At 42.8% G+C, this 22,013-nt stretch overlaps 1 protein-coding gene across 5 annotated transcripts in view; it reads left to right on the top strand.

Annotated features, from left to right (window-relative positions):
- Positions 1-22,013, top strand: part of SNX10 (sorting nexin 10) — a 103,830-nt gene that overhangs the window by 52,743 nt on the left and 29,074 nt on the right. For 4 of the 5 annotated variants that reach the window (XM_023544332.2, XM_003407065.4, XM_064290099.1 and 1 more), the window contains exon 2: positions 16,241-16,287. In XM_023544332.2, the coding sequence (XP_023400100.1) occupies positions 16,241-16,287 (47 nt within the window). Of the gene's footprint in view, positions 1-15,941; positions 16,137-16,240; positions 16,288-22,013 lie in introns of those variants that run through there. The other variant, XM_023544336.2, reaches the window with a different exon arrangement.

Consider the following 22,013-nt stretch of genomic DNA (forward strand, 5'->3'; position numbering starts at 1 on the left):
GATTCTTGGCTGGCAATTTTTTTCCTTGAGTACTTTATATAAGTCACCCCATTGCCTTCTTGCCTGCATGGTTTCTGCTGAATAGTCCGAGCTTATTCTTATTGAATGTCCTTTGTAGGTAACCTTTCATTTATCCTTAGCTGCTCTTAAAATTCTCTCTTTGGTTTCGGTAAGTTTGATTTTAATGTCTTGGTGACTTTCTTTTAAAATCTACCTTATGTGGAGTTTGATGAGCATCTTGGATAGATATTTTCCCATCTTTCACGATATCACGGAAGTTTTCTGCCAACAAATCTTCAACAATTCTCTCTGTATTTTCTGTTATCCCTCCCTGTTCTGGTACTCCAATCACTCGTAGGTTATTTCTCTTGATACAGCCCCACATGATTCTTAAGTTTTCTTCATTTTATTAAATTATTTTATCCAATTTTTCTTGAAATATGTTGGTGGCAAGTGCTGTATCTTCAAGTTCACCAATTCTGCCTTCCAGTTGCTCAATTCTGCTTCTCTGACTTTCTATTGAGTTGTCTAATTCTGTAATTTTATTGTTAATCTTCTTAATTTCTGATTGCTGTCTCTCTGTTGATTCTTGCAGCTTATTAAATTTTTCATTAGGTTTTTGAATAACCTTTTTAATTTCTTCTGCTACTTCATGTGTTCCTTGGTTCTGCATATTGTCTGATCTCCATCCTGATTTCATTCCTGATGTCTTGAAGAGTTCTGTATATTAATCTTTTGAATTCTGCATCCAGTAATTCCAGGAAGGCACCTCCATCCAGAAGATTAGTTGATTCTTTTTTTGGAGAGCTTGTTGAGGCAATCATGGTCTGTTTGTTTATGTGACTTGATATTGACTGTTGTGTCTGAGCCTTCTTTAAGTTGTTGTATTAGTTTATTTTATGTTTGTTTGCTGTATCCTGTCTTCTTGCTTTGTTTTGTTTTTATATGCCCAAATGGGTTGCTTGAGTGAGCTAGCTTGATTATTTTCACCTTTGGAGCTCTGACGTCCTGTCCCAAGATGGCTAGAGCTGTTATCAGGTATATCAGTCTAGGAGACCCTTCACTCTTCTTGTATGAAGTCAGCTCAGGTGTCCAGGTAGCTGATCATCAAGTGTGTGGTACAGGCTCTGTCGTACAGTCTTAGAGGGGCAGGGGTCATTGGTATAGGTACCAGTATCTGGTTATAGCAGCGGTCATGCTCTGAACAAGGCAGGGGGCTGAGAATTGTCCCCCAAGTGACTCTGAGGAAAGCATGTCCCTCTTCCCTAGAGTGTGCAGGTGGGTGGGTTCTGCAGATGGACCATGGGCACCCAATGTTTTTGGTTGTAAGGACTGGGAGGTACCAGTTATCCTTGGATTCCTGTCGCACGTGGCTGGGTGACCTGAGTGGAGCCACCAATCCTTAGGCGCCTGATGTGAGTAGGTAAGGACCTTGTTTAATAGGCAAAGCAGTGTCAAACATCAAATACCCACCTTTCCACCACACAGCTGAAACAATTGTCGTCTGCCAACAAGGGCCTATTCTCCTGAAATAGGCCCACACAGGTCCATTCAGTGGGGAAAGGTATTGAAAGTCCACAGACCATTTATGCCTGGACAGGAGCCACTTCTGTTTTGAGGTCCCCAGGTTATTGGAGCTGGCAAATTATCTTTTCCCCCAGTTGCAAATTTATTCCTTCTCCAAGGCTTGGAGGATGGCTCCAGGTACTCAACAGGGCCTTTCTCAGGCCCAGGGAAATCAACAGCTACTGAAGTCAGCTTCAGGGCTGGGGGCAGGAGGGGGGGTGGTGGTAAAATATACGCAAGTACTTAGGTTTTGCCAGTAAAATATATGCAAGTACTTAGCTTTTGCTGAGAGCGCCATTCTTCCCTGTTTCTGGACATGTGAGTAGGCTGTGCAGCTAGCTCCTTCTCCCTGAGGAAACTTTGGCCAAATGCTACTACCAGCCTGCTGCTGCTGCTCCCGGAAATGGTGCCTGAGGGATCCAGGCAATTCAGGTCTGGCAACTCCTCTCTACTTCCGAGCCGTGTCTCCCACCCCCTGCCACTCAGTCCATTTTCTGACTTTGCCTTTGATGTTCAGGGCTCTGTCATAAATATAATTGTTTCACTTGTTTTTTCGGGTCTTTGTTGTAAGAGGGAATCACAGGAAGCGTCTGGCTATTCCACCTTCTTGGCCCCTAAACATCTTTTTTGAGGGACTTCAGTGCGTAACCTTCACGAAACCCTTAATTCAGGAAGTATTGAAGTGTGAACATTGACCTGTCTCAGATGGGATCATGTCTTTTTGACTTTCTGTGTCCACAAGGCGGGGAAAGAGTTGGATATAGCCCTGAGCCCTGTGTGTCTACACAGTTATTTGATGGGGCTGATGATTCTAGGAGTGTAGACATGGACAGTTCGTCCAACTTTCTCATTCTTTACAAATTTATAAAGGTAAAAACTTTCTAAATGTTCCCAAATCTTGCTTCAGTCCAGACGTATTCTCAGAGAACTCTAATATATTAAGTCACCTCCTAGGGTAAATACTGGTCTTGGTTTTCTTTCCCACTCTCTGCCTGCACTGGTTTTTCTCCTTGGTATTTTCTTAATCTTTGGACTTTGAATTGCTGACAGGATCACAAGATTAGCTTTCTTTGGAAAAGATTCCTTCTGGCTTTGTTTAATTTGGTTAGTTTTGTGTTTCCTTACTACTCAACCCTTTTGTGGCCCAACTACCTGGGGAAAGTGTTCCTTTCAGGTGCAGACCCTTAAGTTAATGTAGTTACCATTGACAGCTTCCCAAGATTTTGTTGAGGCAGGAAATGAACCACCTACCAGGAGGTAGTGAGGGATCCCCACTGTCCGACCACTCTGTGCCCTCATGACTTCATTGCCCTCTTCTCCTCCGTCCTCAGCAATGACTTATGTTAAGGCACTGTACATGTCACTTAAAGTTTTCAGTTCTATTTTACCAAATAGCTTTAATATTGGGTCCTGACTCATCGTAGGCCAGGGGTAATCATTGTTATATGCATCACTCCTGTCACACTCCTCCTGCTTCATTTCCTGTCTCCTTACCACCCTCCTCCCCATCCATGCAGACATCACTGATCATGGCCCCTTTCCCGTAGAGTCAGACAGGCCCTCTGAATCGTTCTGAAACACTCCAGCCAGTCAGGGCCCACACTTGAGAGGGGTAGGGTAGTGCTGAAACCAGTGGTACCCAGATTTGTGGAGCTCTTGGGTTACTAATATTTCAGAAACTAGGTTGGGGGTCTTACGTAAGATTGTCAAGTTTGTATTTTTCATGTAAAAGACATGAAACTCTCCCCCAGACCAATCAGATGGAATCATTGTCATTTTATAACAGAATGACGGTTTTGACACCCCAAAAGTAGGAAATTTATATTCTCATAGTTCTAGAGACTAGAAGTTCAAACCAGGGTCTTGCCGTATCGATTCCTTCCTTGTAGGTAGTCCTGGGCATTCCTTGGTTCCTTGGCTGGCAGATATCCTCAAATGATGTTTGCCTCCACCGTTGTTCCCTCCCCCTCACCACAGATATCTCTGCATATCGCTGTCTAATCTGCTCTTTTTATAACTCAGAAGTGATTACATTTAGAACCCACCCTACTAGGTATGGATGTAATCCAAACAGGATTACATCCATAGGTATAGGGGACAGATTTCTAACACATATTTTGGGGGGACACAATTTAATCCGTACAGACAGTGACTTAGGGGAGGAAATTTTAGTTACTCAGAGAAGATGACTTTGATAGCATGTGAGCCAGAAAAAAGATCTAGGGGAAAAAATTTCAAGAAGGGGGACTAGGAAGCGCCGAGGCCCTGAGGTGGAATGAACTTGGTGTGTGCGAGGGACAGAAAAGCGGCCACAGTGGCAGAGAGTAAGGGAGAGTAGGAGAATGCACAGAGATGAAGCCAGAAGGTAAACAGGGAACGTGTCACATGGGGCTTGTAAGTCATGGCATGGAATTTGGAATTTATTCTTACTGGTGGCGTGATAGTTAAGAGCTACGGCTACTAACCAAAAGGTCAGCAGTTCTAATCCACCAGGTGCTTCTTGGAAACTCTATGCAGCAATTCTACTCTGTTCTATAGGGTCACTATGAGTTGGAATTGACTCAATGGCAGCGGGTTTGTTTTTTTTTTTTTTTGGTACGGTACCTGAAGATAGTGGGTGCTCAATAAATCTATTTGTTAAAGGAAGGGAATGCATTCATGAAAATGGAATTTGTAATATTTTCTCCAAGTTATTATTATTTTTCCCTCTCCCTCATTTAGATTGGAATTCCTCTTGAGGTGTACATGTTGATCCTCTAAGCACCCCACAAATTCATTTCCATTACAAATATCTTGAAGCAACCTAAATGTTCAACAATAAAAGAAATGTCTACTCAGTGTAATGACTGATTATCTAGAAATATAGAATAATGTTTTCGTTGTAATGAATATTGAAGAAAAGAATAGAGACTTGTGAAACACTTTTGATTATAGTGTTAAAAATATGCGTAAGGAAATACACTAAAACTGTGATAATGATTGTTTATAGTGGTGGGTTATGGGTAGGGTGACAAGAAATAATTTATCATCTAAATCATGACACTTTTGAGCACTCAAACTGTGTGTGTATGTTGGGAAGTTTGTTATTAGTCACCTTTGACTCATGGACCCTATATATAACAGAACAAAATATTTCCTTGTCTTGCACCATCTCTGTAGCTTTTGATATATTTGAGCCCATTGTTGAGGCTGTTGTGTCAATCCATCTCATTGAGGGTTTTCCTCATTTTTCCTGACCCTCTGCTTTACCAGACACAATGTCTTTTTCTAAGGATTAGTGTTTCCTGATGACATGTCCAAGTTAAGCAGGATGAAGTCTCACTATCTTCACTTCTAAGGAGCCATCTGCTTGTATTTCTTTTAAAACTAATTTGTCCATTATTCTGGCAATTCATGGCATATTCAATATTTTTCGTCAACAGGGTTGCGGGGGGCTGTTAGTAATTACACTGGGTCAGGTATAAACCAGGACTGTCCTGAGCAACATGGGGGATAAGGTCACTCTAGTTATATAAAAAAGAAAAAAAAAAAAGTTATATAAGAGTGACATTTTTTTCCTTCTTATTTTTCCAGACTTACTGAAAGGTACTGTTTTAAATTTCATTTAAATAAAAAATATGTAAGAAGAATTACCTTGCTTTAGAATATTTACTCTCAGAGGTCAGAGAACATTTCCAAAGGCTCTTTCATCCCGCACTTAAGTTTCTCCTGTTCTCCATGTGGTGGAAATGATAATGGGGACATTGGTCTCAAAGGATGGCTATAATGAAGCTGGGAATCCTTGTTTTCCCTCCCTAGATTTTCAAGAAGGAAAGACTAGAATGGCATGTACAGATTCCGATGACCTTTTCCTGTAACTGATAAGACTAGGCTCCTAGTAGGTTTAAAATGACCTAAGTTAAGGGCTTGCTTACATATCTTGATAAACCTGTTCTCTCTTGCCTTCCCCAAGGCAGTGTCAGAGTTAAAGATTAATTTTCAAGGTCTGCTTCTTTAGTTTTTTTCTACTAAAGTTTCCCTAATATAAATTTATTCTTGACTGATTTGTGCATGAAAAGATAATTTATTGGCTCAAATTTGAAGTACTATGAGACAAAATTAGAGAGAGATTAAAAAAAAATACGTTGTAAGTAGCCTCTAAAAACTAAAATTGTAAAAAAAAATAAATAAATTCCAAGGGGCCAGGGTGCCAGTGTTTACCTCTGTGAACTGTAAAGGGGCAGCTTGTACCATTTAGTTACTGGTGAGACCTTGAAAAAATCAGTTATTCCTTGGCTTTTAACTTTTCCATGTTGAAATGCAGGAGAACTAAATCTGTTGTTTAAGAAAATAAAGGGCATCCCCTCATCTAACTGTTCACTACCTGTGAAAGATGGACACTGAGATGGATTAAATTGTGTCCCCACCGCAAAAAACATGTGTTGGAATCGCAACACCTATACCTGTGGTAATCCTTTCTGGAAATAGAGTATTCTTTGTATGTTAGTTAGATCATAATCTGATCACTTATGAGTTATGAAAAGAGCAGATTAGACACAGAGACATATACAAGAAGGGGAAGACAGATGCCATGTGAGTATTGCCAAGGAACCCCTGGCGCTGCCGACAAGGAACGAATCGACATAGCCGAGACCCTGATTTGGACTTCTAGCCTGCAGATCTGTGAGAAAATAAATTTCTGTTTTTTAAAGGCAGCCAGTTGTGGTATTTCTGTTACAGCAGCACTAGGAAACTAAGACTGAGGCACTTTAAATATCAAACAAGACAGGCATGTGGCCATGAACCAGGCAACAGGAAGATTTGCGTCTGGTCCCACTGTTTCTCTCCCACCCCGTTTTCCACTGTACCCTCAATTTTGGCCATAACAAACCACTTCTTATTCCCAAACCTGACCTGCACTTTCTTGCCTCCATGCATGAGATCATGTTGTTCCCTCTACCTGGTTTCCACCTCTCCATTTAACCTTCATCATTGAGGAAATTAAAGGGACTACCAACATGGACCCTGGAGTAAGGTTTTGTTGTTGTTGTTAGGTGCCGTCAAGTCAGCTCTGACTCATAGTGACCCTACGGACAACAGAACGAAACACTGCCCAGTCCCACGCCATTCTTAAAATCGTTGTTATGCTTGAGCTCATTGTTGCAGCCACTGTGTCAGTCCACCTTGTTGAGGGTCTTCCTCTTTTCCCCTGACCCTGTACTCTGCCAAGCATGATGTCCGTCTCCAGGGACTGATCCCTCCTGACAACATGTCCAAAGTATGTAAGACGCAGTCTCACCATCTTTGCCTCTAAGGAGCATTCTGGCCGCACATCTTCTAAGACAGATTTGTTCGTTCTTTTGGCAGTCCATGGTCTATTCAATATTCTTCGCCAGCACCACAATTCAAAGGTGTCAACTCTTCTTCGGTCTTCCTTATTCATTGTCCAGCTTTCACATGCATATGGTGTAACTGAAAATACCATGGCTTGGGTCAGGCGTACCTTAGTCTTCAGGGTGACATCTTTGCTCTTCAACACTTTGAAGAGGTCCTTTGCAGCAGATTTGCCCAATGCAATGCATCTTTTGATTTCTTGACTGCTGCTTCCATGGCTGTTGATTGTGGATCCAGGTAAAATGAAATCCTTGACAACTTCAATCTTTTCTCCATTTTATCATGATGTTGCTCATTGGTCCAGTTGTGAGGATTTTTGTTTTCTTTGTGTTGAGGTGTACTCTATACTGAAGGCTGTGTTGAGGTGTACTCTGTACTGAAGGCTGTGTTAAGGTGTATTCTATACTGAAGGCTGTGGTCTTTGATCTTCATTAGTAAGTGCTTCAAGTCCTCTTCACTTTCAGCAAGCAAGGATGTGTCATCTGCTTAATGCAGGTTGTTAATGAGTCTTCCTCCAATCCTGATGCCCCGTTCTTCTTCATATAGTCCAGCTTCTTGGATTCTTTGTTCAGCATACAGATTAAATAGGTATGGTGAAACAATACAACCCTGATGCACACCTTTCCTGACTTTCAACCAGTCAGTATCCCCTTGTTCTGTCCAGACAACTGCCTCTTGATCTATGTAAAGGTTCCTCATGAGCACAATTAAGTGTTCTGGAATTCCCATTCTTCGCAGTGTTACCCATAGTTTGTTATGATCCACACAGTCGAATGCCTTTGCATAGTCAATAAAACACAGGTAAACATCCTTCTGGTATTCTCTGCTTTCAGCCAGGATCTGTCTGACATCAGCAATGATATTCCTGGTTCCAGGTTCTCTTCTGAAACCGGCCTGAATTTCTGGCAGTTCCCTGTCGATATACTGCTGCAGCCGTTTTTGAATGATCTTCAGCAAAATTTTGCTTGATTGTGATATTAATGATATTGTTCTATAATTTCCATATTCGGTTGGATCACCTTTCTTGGGAATAGGCATAAATATGCATCTCTTCCAGTCAGTTAGCCAGGAAGCTGTCTTCCATATTTCTTGGCATAGATGAGTGAGCACCTCCCGTGCTGCATCTGTTTGCTGAAACATCTCAATTGATACTCCATCAATCCCTGGAGCCTTGTTTTTCACCAGTGCCTTCAGAGCAGCTTGGACTTCTTCCTTCAGTACCATCGGTTCCTGATCATATGCCACCTCTTGAAATGGTTGAATATCGACTAATTCTTTTTGGTATAATGACTCTGTGTATTCCTTCCATCTTCTTTTGATGCTTCCTGCATCGTTTAATATTTTCCCCATGGAATCCTTCACTATTGCAACTCGAGGCTTGAATTTTTTCTTCAGTTCTTTCAGCTTGAGAAACATCGAGCGTGTTCTTCCCTTTTGATTTTCCATCTCCAGCTCTTTGCATGTGTCATTATAATACTTTGTTTTCTCGAGCCGCCCTTTGAAATCTTCTGTTCAGTTCTTTTACTTCATCAATTCTTCCTTTTCGTTTAGCTGCTTGATGTTCAAGAGCAAGTTTCAGAGTCTCCTCTGACATCCATCTTGGTCTTTTCTTTCTTTCCTATCTTTTCAGTGACCTCTTGCTTTCTTCATGGATGATGTCCTTGATGTCATTTGACAACCCGTCTGGTCTTTGGTCACTAGTGTTCAATGCGTCAGATCTATTCTTGAGACGGTTTCTAAATTCAGGTGGGATATAGTCAAGGTCATATTTTGGCTCTTGTGGACTTGCCCTGATTTTCTTCAGTTTCAGCTTGAACTTGCATATGAGCAATTGATGGCCTGTTCCACAGCCAGCCCCTGGTCTTGTTATGACTGATGATATTGAGCCTTTCCATCGTCTCTTTCCACAGATGTAGTCAATTTGATTTCTGTGTGTTCCATCTGGCAAGGTCCCGTGCGTATAGTCACCGTTTATGTTGGTGAAAGAAGGTGTTTGCAATGAAGAGGTCATTGGCCTTGCAAAATTCTTGCCTTTGCTGTTCTTTAGAAGATTCACAGGTGCAGTGGGAGACCCCCCAGGGGTGAGAGCTCCTCAGATCCTCTGAGTGCAATGCCACGGCTCAGAATGCCCCCGCAAGCAACAGCCTTAACATCCCCTACGAAGACCCTGCCTCCGAGGTAACCAGGCGCAGATCCACCACGCTCACCAGGGAGGAGACATCAAGCAAGAAAAGCTGCAAAGCCAAGAAGGGGCTCTCTAATTCTGATTCCGATTCTAAACAAGTCCCTCATCCTAGCAAGGCCTACCCCATGGTGCCCCCAGCCCCACCTCCTTCTCCAGCTGAGGAGCAAGGCTACCTAGGCTCAAATCCCAATTCTGCCACTTAGAAGCTGTATGACCTTCGGCAAATTACTTGAAAACCTCTCTGTGCCTCCATTTCCTTATCTGTAACATGGGGATAATATTAGTACCTACCTCATGGGATTTTTATGAGGATGTATGTAAAGTGCTTAGAACAGTGACTGTCTGATGGAAGCGCTCTGTGTGTTGGCTATTTTGAAGTCTGGCCCATCCTTTAAGCCCTATACGAACTGAGCAGCATGGAATTTGGAGCCTACAGACTTAGGTTTGAATCTGAACCCTGCCACTTAAAAGTTGGGTGACTTTGAATAGTATTTAACTCCTCTGAACATCACTTTCTCTGTCTGGAGTGCAATGATTGTTGAGTGAATCAGAGTGCCTGGGTGGCGAAAATGGTTAAGCACTGGGTTACTAACGCAAAGGTTGACAGTTCAAGTTCACCCAGAGGCACCTCAAAAGAAGGGTCTGGTGACCCAATTCCAAAAGGTCACAACCATGAAAACCATATGGAGTGTAGTTCTACTCTGTACACATTGGGTTGCCATGAGTTGGAATTGACTCTGTAGCAGCCATTTTGGTTTTTGACTGAGTGAATCACAAGTAACACTGTATGTAAAGTGCCTGGTTTAGTTTGGAAGACTCTCAACAAGTGTTAGTTTATGTCTTCCTCCTCCTATAACACTCTCTTTGTCACCTGATGTCTTGTGCCTACTTGGTTGCATTTCTTCCATTTTTTCTTTGTCTCTATATACGTTGCATTCATTTTTTGTTTATTCATTCATTTCCTCATTCAGTCATTTCATTCATTTATATACTCTCTCATTCAACACACATTTACTGATTACCTGCTAAATATGTTGGGTCCTGGAATCTACTATTATTCTAACTAGAGTCCAGGAGAGAAATGATGAGAGAGTCAGAACTAGGCCAAGGGTAATGGGGCTGGCGAGAAAGGAATGGACTGAGAGGCATTTAGAGAAAGGATTGTTAAGACTTGCTCACCAATTAGATTTGGAAAGTAAGGGAAAAGAAGGAATCAAAGACAGTTTCTGGGATTCTTGCTTGAGACACTGTAAGGATGCTTGAAAAGATACCGTGTGACAACCAGCTTGTTTGGACACAGTAGGTTTAAAGTGCCTATAGCATGTTTATTGGGTTGCTGAGAGTTGGAATAACTCAGTGGCAACAGGGCCTTTTTTTAATAGCATGTCTGGGTGGAGATACCCAGTAGGTGGTGGCCTCAGAAGCAGTTCTGTTTCTGAACTGCTTTGCATGTGATATGGGAGTTGTAGCCAAAATGAGAGTGTGGAGCAGGAAGAAAAGAGGGCTGCCAGGGGTCTGCTGGGGAACTGCCCTTATTGAAGTGGAAGATGACATTGAGTCTGTGGCTTCTGCTGGGAAGCCATGTGTGGTGTGTCACAGCCCTTACCATGAACACGCCATTATCGTCACCACCGACACTGCTGACAGCCCCCTTCATGAACATGCCATTGTCTGTGCATTTGAAGGCCAGCCATTGGGGTGTCAGTGCAGAAGTGGGGAGAATGCCCCTTCCCCCATTCTAGGCCTTGCCGTGTTACCTGTGAGGCCCTCAGCTGCACTGAGTGCCCATTCCCTTCCTCCACAACATGTCTCACAGAGTCATTCTTGAATAGATGTTATGGTGCCTTTCTCCAAGCCATGTGCATCATCACCTTTCCTCTCCCCCATTGGATAAATACAAGGAAGGAAACACACCAACAACCACTTGACCTCATACACACTTTCACTGCTACTTTTCTGCCCCAACCATCACCTTTGGTCTGGACTGTGTCATTAGCCTCTGAAGGGTCTCCCTGCTTCTGCCATGGCTCCCACACTCCGTGCCCTACTTAGGGACCCTGTTAAAACAAGTCATATTATGTCACTCAACTGCTGAAAACATTCCTAAGGCTTTCAGATTCCTTATCATGGTCTGTCTGGCCCATGTGACCTGGTCCCTGCTTCCCTTTCTGAACTTATTGTCCACGTCTACCATACTCCAATCACACTGGCTTCCTTCTGTTACCCAGATATGCCAGGCTGTTCCACTTGAGGGCTTTGGCAGTGGTTTTTTAATCTTTCTGGAGTGCTCTTTCCCCACACCGCCTCTTTTATTGGCTTCCTCTTGTCTTTCAAATTTCAGCTCAGTTATTACCTCCTTGGAGTAGCCTTCCCTAACTACCCAAAGGTGAAGTAGTCTCCAAGTCCACAATGTCACCCTCAATCCTATCACCTTGTTTTTTTCTTAAAACCTTTTCATTATCTTATTTATTTGTTTACACGTTTACTTTCTGTCCCACTGTGATGTAACTGAAACCAGGACTTGGTCATCTTGTTCACTGTCCTATCTGATGCCTTCATCAGTGCCTAGTATTTAATTGCTACTCAGTAAATATTGATTGAATGAATTAGCCAGGGCTGCCCATCTAACTAGAACGAGAGGAACTTGAGCTTGTTTGTTGGGGAAGGAGGAAGGAACTAGTGAAAAGGAAGAGGTTGTAGTTAAGGGAATGGGGTGATTCATGAACAAAGGCCTTGGAGGAGGTAGAGGGGATAAGATCAGGAAGATAGGGAACAGTTTGGTCCTTTGCTTTGCAGGAGAGTGAGTGTATGTATAGGTAGATTTCAAGGGAGCAGAGAACAAAGATGAAGGAATTTAAACTTGATAGTCTTACTGTTTTGATGAAGTGAGAGATACAGTTATCAGAGGACAGAGGGGGAGCAGAGGCAGAGAAGGGAGGAGGCTGGAGGTGAGATATAAGTTTTGGAGCTACATGGGATGAGTGGAAGGATTCCTGAATGTTGGAGGGCCCTACTGATATTGGAAATCATAACCTGGTGATGGATCCAGTTAAGAAACGACAGATAGGATTTTTCTTCAGTGGTGGGCAGCACAAGAGAAGATGGAGGAGGCAGAGGTTAGGTTGGTCTGTGTTTGGGGGTTGTCTGGTAGAAGCAGCTGACCTGTCAATGGGAGCAGGAAGCTAAGAGGGCAAAATATTTGAAATGATTGACCATTAGTTCCAGGCTGGGTAGAAGGAATTGAAGTCCAGAGGGAGAAATAAGAAGGGTAAGATCAAGGTCCTGGTGATTTCATTCAAGTCTAAAAGCAGAATGGGTGAGAATGAGGAAGTAAAATAAGGAAGGGGGACCTCTGTACTCAGAAGGAGCTTTCAGTTGTATATTTCAAAGAATAGCTCCAGGTCTGGTGTTGTAACCACATGGGGTTTGGTAAATGAAGGATTAGGTCACAGGAATGAAGGGGACAGTCTAAGGCAAGACTAGGGAATGTTAAGTTATTACGCATGAATAAGGCTCTTCCTGGAGCAGCTCAGGAGAAAGTCGGGAAGAACATGTAGAGGAGGTAGGTAAAAGCATAGGAATGAGGAGCAGGGTCCTGGAGGGAAATAAATCATGCCATACGTGAGGAGGAGGGAGTTGGTCATATTCCTAGGTTGTAAGGACATCTTGATAGGTTATTGTCTGGAGCTACTAGTCAGCAGGGAAACATGGTTTTCTCCTGGCCCTGAGATGTGGGAGTGCCTGCGGAAATGAGCAGCTTTTACTTGGCAGGTTACAGGGGAAGGGGAGTGTAGAAAAGCCAGGGCATAGGTAAGGTAACGCTGCTGAGATGGATACAAATGTGGGGACATTTGCTAGCTCTAGAAGGAGAGTTACAGAGGTATAGTGGAAGAAAAGGTTAGAAGAGGAGATGGTAGGGGAAGATGGAGTCAGAGCCAGGTAGGGATGAGAGAACCCCAGAGGGTAGATGATGGCTGGAGGACTGTCCAGCTTGGACAGACATCGAGGTTCACAGGATGAAGGTATCTGGATACTAGGGCCATGAATGAAACAGTTCAGGCTCAGGATTTCAGTTAGGACTTCAAAAAAATTTTTTTATAGGGGATATAACATACATATAGTAAGGTGCATAAATCTTGAGTACAACTCAGTAAATTGTTATACACACACATGTTAACCACCACTCAAATCAAAATATAGAATATTTCTAGTACTTGAAAAGCCTTCCTCCTATCTCTTGAGCTTCAAGGTGATTATCTGCAATCTTCTACCCCAAGCCACTGTTCTAACTTCTATCACCATATTTTAATTTTGCCTTTCTTGAACTTTATTCAGATAGAATGATTCAGTATTTTCACTTATGTATGTGTCTTCTTTTGCTTAAAATAATACCTTTAAGACTTATCCTTGTTATCACGTTTATCAGTGGCTTATTCTTTTTATTGCTGTGTAGTATCCCACTGTATGACTCTACTACAATTTGTTTACTGATTCTTCTGTAAATGAGTAAATGGACATTTGGGTTGTTTCTGATACTTGGCTATTATGAACAAGGCTGCTGTGAACATTCTGGTACTTGTCTTTTAGTAGACATAGGTATTCATTTGTTTAATGTATGTTTAGGTAATACTTTGCTAGGAAGACGATGCAATACTTCTGCAAAGTCCTCTTTCTATGTGAAGGGGTAGAGTGAGCTGGAAAGAAATGTCTTTCCAACTGTTGGTAGGAGAGAAGGCAGGGCATTTTCTGCTGTTCTTTAGGAGGCTGTGTTGTCAAGCCTTACACATTCCTGTGGCAGGACACTCAGGTATATGTCAGCCTCTAGAGAGCTCCATACAACCGAGTACAAACAGTTTCCCCTCTTTCTCATCTCTTCAAAACCCCTGTGTGGTGGCAGGGACAGGCAGGGGAGGCTGCTCTCAGTTAAGAGGAATGAAATGAGTGGACTAATTTACACTAATATGTAAATTACCAATACTCTCCCCAACTTCAGAGATTTATCTGCCTTTTTATTTATTGTGTTTTAAGTGAAAGTTTACAGTTCAAGTCAGTCTCTCATACAAAAACGCATGCACACCTTGCTATGTAACCCTAGCTGCCCTCCCCGCAATGTGAATGCACACTCCCCCTCTCCACCCTGTATTCCCTGTGTCCATTCAACCAGTTCCTGTCCCCCTCTGCCTTCTCATCTCGCCTCCAGACAAGAGCTGCCCACATAGTCTCATGTGTCTCCTTGAGCCAAGAAGCTCACTCCTCACCAGCATCATTTTCTCTCTTGTAGTCCAGTCTAATCCCTGTCTGAAAAGTTGGCTTTGGGAATGGTTCCAGTCTTGGGCTAACGGAGGGTTTGGGGGCCATGAAATCTGCCTTTTTAAAAGAGAAAAATTATTAGCCCAAATGAATCAGTAATTAGGAGCACCTTTGTAAGCGTGAGAAATATTCTTGGTTTGACCTGGACTAAGTTAGGGTTATGTTTGAGGGGAGAGGATGTCAAGTTGGAAAGTTCAGCTCTTGTGGTCAGTGCCCCTCTCTTTCATCTGTTTCTTTATGGTGTTTTTTCTTCAGTTCTGTTTCTTCTAGCCCTATCTTTCTTCCTCCCTCACACATCTTCACAGTGGCCCTCCGTAGTGTGTTGTGTATGAAGGGAGGTGGTGGTCAGGCCCAGTATGCACTATGTCTAAGTCTAAGGTACCACTTTCCCTAAATGCCACCAAAATAGTTGTGAGGCTAAAATTCTACAGCTTTTTTTTTACTTGTTACTAGATTTTAAACCCTAAATTTGATCTACTATCATCTTCATGACCATAAATGGAACTAGTATGTTGTAGTTCAAGCTACCTTCAGTAATGGGGTGCTTATTGGAAGAACATTGCATGGGAACCCAGGAGGTTCGCTTAGGCCGCAGGGAAAGGCGACCTTGCAACTGGCTCTGGTTCCAGGGTGGTCCTGCAGATGTCAACTGCCAAGGCTGTCTCTTGTAGTTCAGCTTTTCTGGCTGCCAGTCTCTTTGGCTTTTAATATGTCACAAGGTCTTTTATCTACATTGCAGCCTCTGGGCCCTCAGAACTCCAAGCCTTTCATCATGATCTCTTCATCTTTCTCTCATCCCTGTCAGGCCTCAGTTCCCAAAGAGAACTGCCAGTTCTCAAGGTATTTCCTAGTCCAGATGCTGGGAGGGAACCATTGCCCGGCTCTTTTCATGCCAGGCTGCGCCTTAGGTACCTGGCCAGCCTGTGGATTGGCTTCTCTAGAGGTATCAGGAGAAGAGAGTACAAGATGATACAAACAGGGCTCCCTGTACAACTCCCCTTGAGCAGGAACCCTGGTCCGAAAGCTTCCCCCAAGGAGAATGAGGTCTGGGAAGACTTTGGCACTGCCACATACATGCCCAACGTAGGGCAAAGGATAGAGGGAGCCTCCAGAGCAAAGATAAGGAAAACTGGCACTAAGGTAAAATTTGAATTTAAAATTACCTCACCGAAGGAATATCCCCAGGAGATGAAAGTAAGAAGTTGATTTTTTTTTTTTTTTAAGTAGGAAAATTGCTTAACATTTTAGGAGGAAATGAAACACAAAAACTGAAAGTAACTTTGTTTTTGGGGGGGTATTATGAAAGTAATTGAACATATTAGGTTTTTTTTTTAAAATACATGTTTTTCTGACTTTAAAAGTAACAAATGTATTGTGAACTCTTGGAAAAATGAAGAAAAGAAGGAAGTAAAAACCAGTCATAATCCCACCACTCAGAAATGACCGCTGTTAACTTTGTGGTATATAGGCTGCAGTTCTTAAGTAAGGAAATAAACGAAATACCCTGACTCCTTTGACTCGCTTAGGTGCCAGCTTCAGTGTGGTTCTCCCTGGCTTTCCTGTTTGAGAGCCTGTCATCATCCAACAGCTTCAGATGTTCCATGGTCCAAATTTCCAGTCCCCAGTGTGGACCGATGTTCACCTTGGTCCAGTCGGCAGCAGATAGGAGGGAGGAGCAGAGCTAGCCTCCTGGGGACTGTGGGTAGGTCGGTTCTCTCACGAGAGATCTGGTGGGAGACTGTTAGAGGCATATCTGCTCCAGGATGGGAGTTCCAAATCACCTAGTGTGGATTTCTTATTTTTCAGATTGTTTGGGTCCTGTGCTGAAGATGTTTCCAGAACAACAGAAAGAGGTATGTCATCACAAATCCAAAAATAAATAAATAATCCCTGAGGGTACTTTGATATTAAAAACCGCAGCCAACCTCAGCCTTGACTTACCAGAGGTTAGTTCTTCGTTCACTACCCATAAATCTTTGGTGGAGAGTCAAGATATTGGGGGGCAGTCCTAGAGGAGGGCTATTGAAAAAACAAAATGTCTACCCTCCAGCACCCGTTCTCCCCACTCCTCTTCATTGGTGCATCCTCTGCCTTCATTTTTAGTTCCAATGACTGAGCTGTGGAGTCCTCTGTATAGCTCTTTCCCACCCACTGCTTGTAAGCAATGCCTTTCCTCGTGTCTCAGCATTTTTTCAGGCTCAGCCTCCCACCTTGTGCTCTTTTGGGTCTGCTTTCTTGGTTTTCTACTCCACTGCCTCATACCTGAATCCTCTCATTTTTGGGTAACACCCCGGGGGTAACTGCATGCTGTTAGTCTCAGTTTTGCTCTGCCTGTTGTCTTTGGGATCTCTTGGGTTGATTTCACACAATGCGGACAAACCTGTTCCTTTCTGACAGCAGCCTGACCTCCCAGGCCTCCAACTCTAGCTTCTTGAGCTTCTGTCTGACTGGGAGAAGGCTAGGACCACCGTGGCACCAAACCTTTCCTGAAGATCCCTGCCCAGGAAGTCCCCACTTGCCCACCCTGACTACTGCAGTACTGCACACATGGTTGTCTGATGAGCCAAGGAAACTGCACATGGGTCTGTTCAGGGAGCACACATTCACACAGTCACATAGTCCTGGGCACACCTTGCCCAAGTTAAAGACACTAAACAATCTGTCTCAGAGACTTCTTCCTGAAACTCCTTTGCTAGATCTCAAATCCTTTCTTTCATCCTTACCTTTGAGTTCAGGCTCTCCTCAGTAGCCTAGCCCATTTCTACCCTTAATTCTAGGCTGGGCTCTCTCATTTTCAAAGGCAGTGGTTTTTTTTGTTTGTTTGCTTGTTTTGTTTTTAACTTTTTCTTGGGCTACAATATATTTACAGTAAAATGCATAAATGCTCTGATCTTATATGTACAACTTAATGGAGTTTTACCTATGTAAACATCTGTGCAGCCACCACTCAAATCAAGGTGTAGGCATTTCTGGCACTGCAGCAGGTGCCCTTGTGCCCCTTTCCAGTCAGCCCTCCTGCCTCTAACCCCAAGAGGTAACCCTACAGTACAAAGACCAAGCATACTTCCCCACTCCTGTCTTAGACAACATTGGGACCGAGATGTTTGCTCCAAGAAATACTGGCACTGGCCTGACACCACCAGGCAGCCTGTGCCCAGGAAGCGGGGTCTGCCAGCACTATTCCCAAGGCATATTTTAAAAGTTTTTCTTTTGGGGGGAAGAAACTACCAATGAAAGCAGCAACGAAGACTTTTTCCACCAGAAGAGGCCTTTTTTCCCCCTTTATTATAAACTCATTTTAGTTAATAAAAACTAGACACAGATTTTAACCAACAACATAAACAAAGCCTTTAATTGACCTTGAAAAAATCCTTTATTCTAAATAATTACATAGTAATATCATAATAGCAAAGACTTCTTCCAGTTAAAAGAGGCTTTTGTTCCATTTGTTATAAAAACTCATTTCAGTTAATAAAAACTAGACACAGATTTTAACCAACTACATAAAAAAGCCATTATTGACCTTGAAGAAGTCCTTTATTGTAAATAATTACATAATAATATTGTAACATTAGAAAAACCAAGGCAAACCTGTCACCGTGGAGTCAATTCTGACTCCTAGTGACCCTATAGGACAGGGTAGAACTGCCCAATAGGGTTTCCAAGGAGCGTCTGGTGGATTTGAACTGCCAGCCTTTTGGTTAACAGCCAAGCTCTTAACCACAGTTCTTCAACTGAAAAGGAAAAAAAAAAAAACTACTGCAAGTAGAAAAGAGGTGTTATGTTCAGGAATTTACTTTATAGCCTCTGTCAGCAATAATTGAACATCACAAGGCTAGTTTATGGCTGTGTTGTTATTAGCTGCCATTGAGTGGGGCCCTGACTTACGGCAACCCATGCACAATGGAATCGAACTGTTGTGATCCATAAGGTTTTAATTGGCCGATTTTTGGAAATAGATTTCCAGACCTTTCTTCCTAGTCTGTGTTAGTCTGAAACCTGTTTAGTATATCATAGCAACACAAAAGCCACCACTGAGACTGGTGGTGGCTGTGCATGAGGTATATTGGCTGGGAATCGAACCTGGGTCTCTTTCAGGGAAGGTGAGAACTCTACCACTGAACAACCACTGCCCTAAGATTCTGGATATTCTATAATGTATTACTGTTCAACACGTATCAATCCATTTCCCATATGTAGCCAGGATGATGTCCTGGCTCTTAACTCTAAGTAGGTCTCTGTTGCTCCTAGAACAAAATCAAGCTCCTGAATGTGGTTTCTAGGGCCCTGCAGGATCTGAACCTGCCTTTTACTTCAGGCTCATCTCCTGCCACTCCCCACCCCAGTGCACCCCTCACCCCTCTCGTCCTGAGTTGATTTTGGAGTGTTGAGTTCCCTGTGTGCTTTCACACTCCTGGGCTTTCACAGGTGTGTTTCCCTCTGCCTGGAGTGATCTCTCTTCCCCCAGCCTTCACACCACATTGACTGGCTAACACCTCCTTACCCTTCAGGCCTCAGCTTCCAAGTCAAGAAGAGGCTTTCCAAATTCCTCGGTTATAAAAGTTATTTTCACCTTGCTGCCTACCCCAACAGCACCCTGTAGTCAATGCATGTTAGAAGTGCTTTAAACATCCTAGTGGTTGACTGGTTGTCAGTGGAAAACAACTCAGGTCCCACTTAATCATTTATGTGAAGGCCAAATTCAATATCACTGATTGTTCTAGAATCTAGATCAAGGGTGAGATGTGTGTAAACACTTTCCTCTTGGTGTCCACGGCAGACATTACTAATTAATCAGGAGGTTGGTACCTCATCTGAGATCTATTTACCATCCTTGTTCAAGATTTGAAAGGCTGGAGTGACATCTCGGTCCCACCTGATAGTGCCAGTGTAGAAGTTTGGTAATTCGGCTTCTTTTTTTTTTTATTAAAGATTTTGGGGGTGGGAGTCAAATGCAGTCTCTCTTGTTAAAATTTCTTTATTACTGTAATAAATCTAGAGAGATGAGAAAAGAAAGTAAGAATCTCCCATGTTAGTTAAACATCTTCCGTTTGTGCATTGGTTTGAATTCCCAGGAGAGCACTATCCCAGCTGATGGATTTTCCCCATAAAAAGGCCTTGGCATTGGGCCACTGTAAAATTAAAAAGAATTCAGATTCATCCGTGCATGCAACTTTAATTTACAATTAAAATATTATGGTTACATATTTTAATAAGAATAATTAGATGTACCCAACTGAATCAACTCTTCTGTTTAATGAGACAGAAACCAGATTCTAAATGAAAAGGCAGGTGGCTGTGACAGGGAACATGTTTCAGACAATGTCTTTTGTGGAGTCAGGCATTTTTGTTCTTTTTATATTCTTATGTCCAGAAGAAGCAATTTGATTTCAAGAACCCTTGCTCCAGCCACCCTGCTGGTGTAGTGATTAAGTGCTACGGCTGCTGACCAAGAGGTCGGCAGTTCATAACCCACTGGGCGCTCCTTGGAAACTCTATGGGGCAGTTCTACTCTGTCCTCTAGGGTTGCTATGAGTTGGTATCGACTCAATGGCAGTGTGTTTGGTTTTTTTTGGTTTGGCCCCAGCGTTGTTGAACTTATGTTCTGTGATGTGTGAAGAAGCAGTTTCCCCCTGCCGGACGGCCTGTTTCTTGGAGCCTGGCATTCTAGCCCATGTACCCGTTATGCTGCCGTTTCCCCCATAAGGGCACTGGGCTTGTTCCTCAACCCAGAGCCCACGTGGTGTAAATAGAATGGTTCTATCATGTCATAAAAGTCTCTGGGTGACACAAATGTTTTGTGCTTGACCACCCACCTAGAGGTTGGCTATTTGAACCCACCCAGTGGCACTGCAGGAGAAAGACCTGGCGATCGCTTCCGTAAAGGTTACAGCTAAAGAAACCCTATGGAGCAGTTCTGCTTTGTAACGCATGGGGTTGCCATGAGTTGGAATGAACCTGATGGCAGCAGGTTTGGTTTTTTTGCTTACCTGTGTCATGTGACCTGTAGGTTGGCCTGGAACCGCTTTTATGTGTGTGTTTGGGTGAGGTGGGGCATATCTTCCCAGCTATTCTGGATCATGATGACTGAATTCTACCTTTAGAAATTTATACCTTTAGGCTAAAGTTTTTTTTTCTCTTCCAAATGTACCTCCTTCATTCTGAGTGTAATACTAATTCCCAGGCAGCTATTGTCACCTTAGTGACAGTAAATCCATCAGCTCCTTGGCAGGGGATTCCCTGAGTGGAGCAGGCCCAAGTGGGCTCCTGAAAGTTCCAGGGAGCATGAGGACCCCACCACCGAGGGAGGAGACAGGACCCTACAGGGAGAGATGAGAGAGATGTGCTGCCATTTTGGGTGTGTTGTCTCTAAGTTTAGCATTTATATGTTCAAGATAATGCTTATGTTGACTGATGATAACATTCTGTACTTCCCCTAGGAAAGCATGATTTTCATGTTGGGAAACTGATTAGAACTGACTGGGCTGGGTACCAGTGAATATCATTTAAAAATATTCCCATACCCAGGGCTTCCACCTGGTGTCCTGGGATGCCGGAGACTTTGAGGAGAAGCGACAGAACACTCTCCCACTCTCCCAGACCTAAATTTGTTGCCTTGTTCTTTCCCACGTCTTCCCTTCCTCCCTCTCCCCTTCCCCTCTTCCTTCTCTCCCTCCCTTCCTTTCTTTTACTTTTTAGTTTTAATGTTTTATTATGAAAAGTTTAAACACACACAAAGCAGATATCAGTACCAGTTGCCGCTCTGACTCATGGCGACCTCATGTGTATCAGAGTAGAGCTGGACTCTATGGGGTTTTCAGTTTTTTGGAAGTAGATGGCAGACCTTTCTTCCAAGGTGCCTCTGGGTTCAAACCTCCAACCTTTCAGTTAGGAGCTGAGCATGTTACCTTTTGTACCACCTGTACCCATGACTCAGCTTCAGCAATTATTAACTGATGACCAAACTCTCCCCTCCCCCAGATCCTCTTACTACCATTCACTAAATAATTTTGAAACAAATTCTAGACATCGTATAATTTCATCTGTAAATATTTCAGTATCTCTAAAAAATGACCCTTTTTAGAAACAAACCACATTACCGCATCTTCAATAATTAACATTAATTCCTTCATATCATCAAATATTCAGTTAGTGTTCAAGTTTCCCTGATTATTTTGAAAAATATGTGTACAGTTGGTTGTTTGAGTCATGATCCAAATAAGGCCCACGCATTGCATTTGGTTGATACTTTGCTTAAGTCTTTTATCCTCCTTTTTCCGTTTTGCAGTTTATTTATTGAAGAAACTGCATCTTTTGTCCTATTGAGTTTATCACATTCTGGTTCTTGCTGATTGCATCCATGTGGTGTAATTTAACACAGCTTGGCAATTATTTCTTGTTGCAAATAATTTTTTTTCATTGTACTTTTCCTAATATGTTTTGAGATACACAAGCAGAATTCTCCTTAATTTGGGGCACTACATGTGTAAAGAAACTTGCAACATTATGAACTTTTATGTCATGTAAAAGGCAGGCCTAGCTGAATCTCATCCATAGTTGTTTACCCTGAAGTAATAAA

The sequence above is a fragment of the Loxodonta africana genome, chromosome 8, assembly GCF_030014295.1.
Source record: "Loxodonta africana isolate mLoxAfr1 chromosome 8, mLoxAfr1.hap2, whole genome shotgun sequence".
Classification (NCBI taxonomy): Eukaryota; Metazoa; Chordata; class Mammalia; order Proboscidea; family Elephantidae; genus Loxodonta; species Loxodonta africana.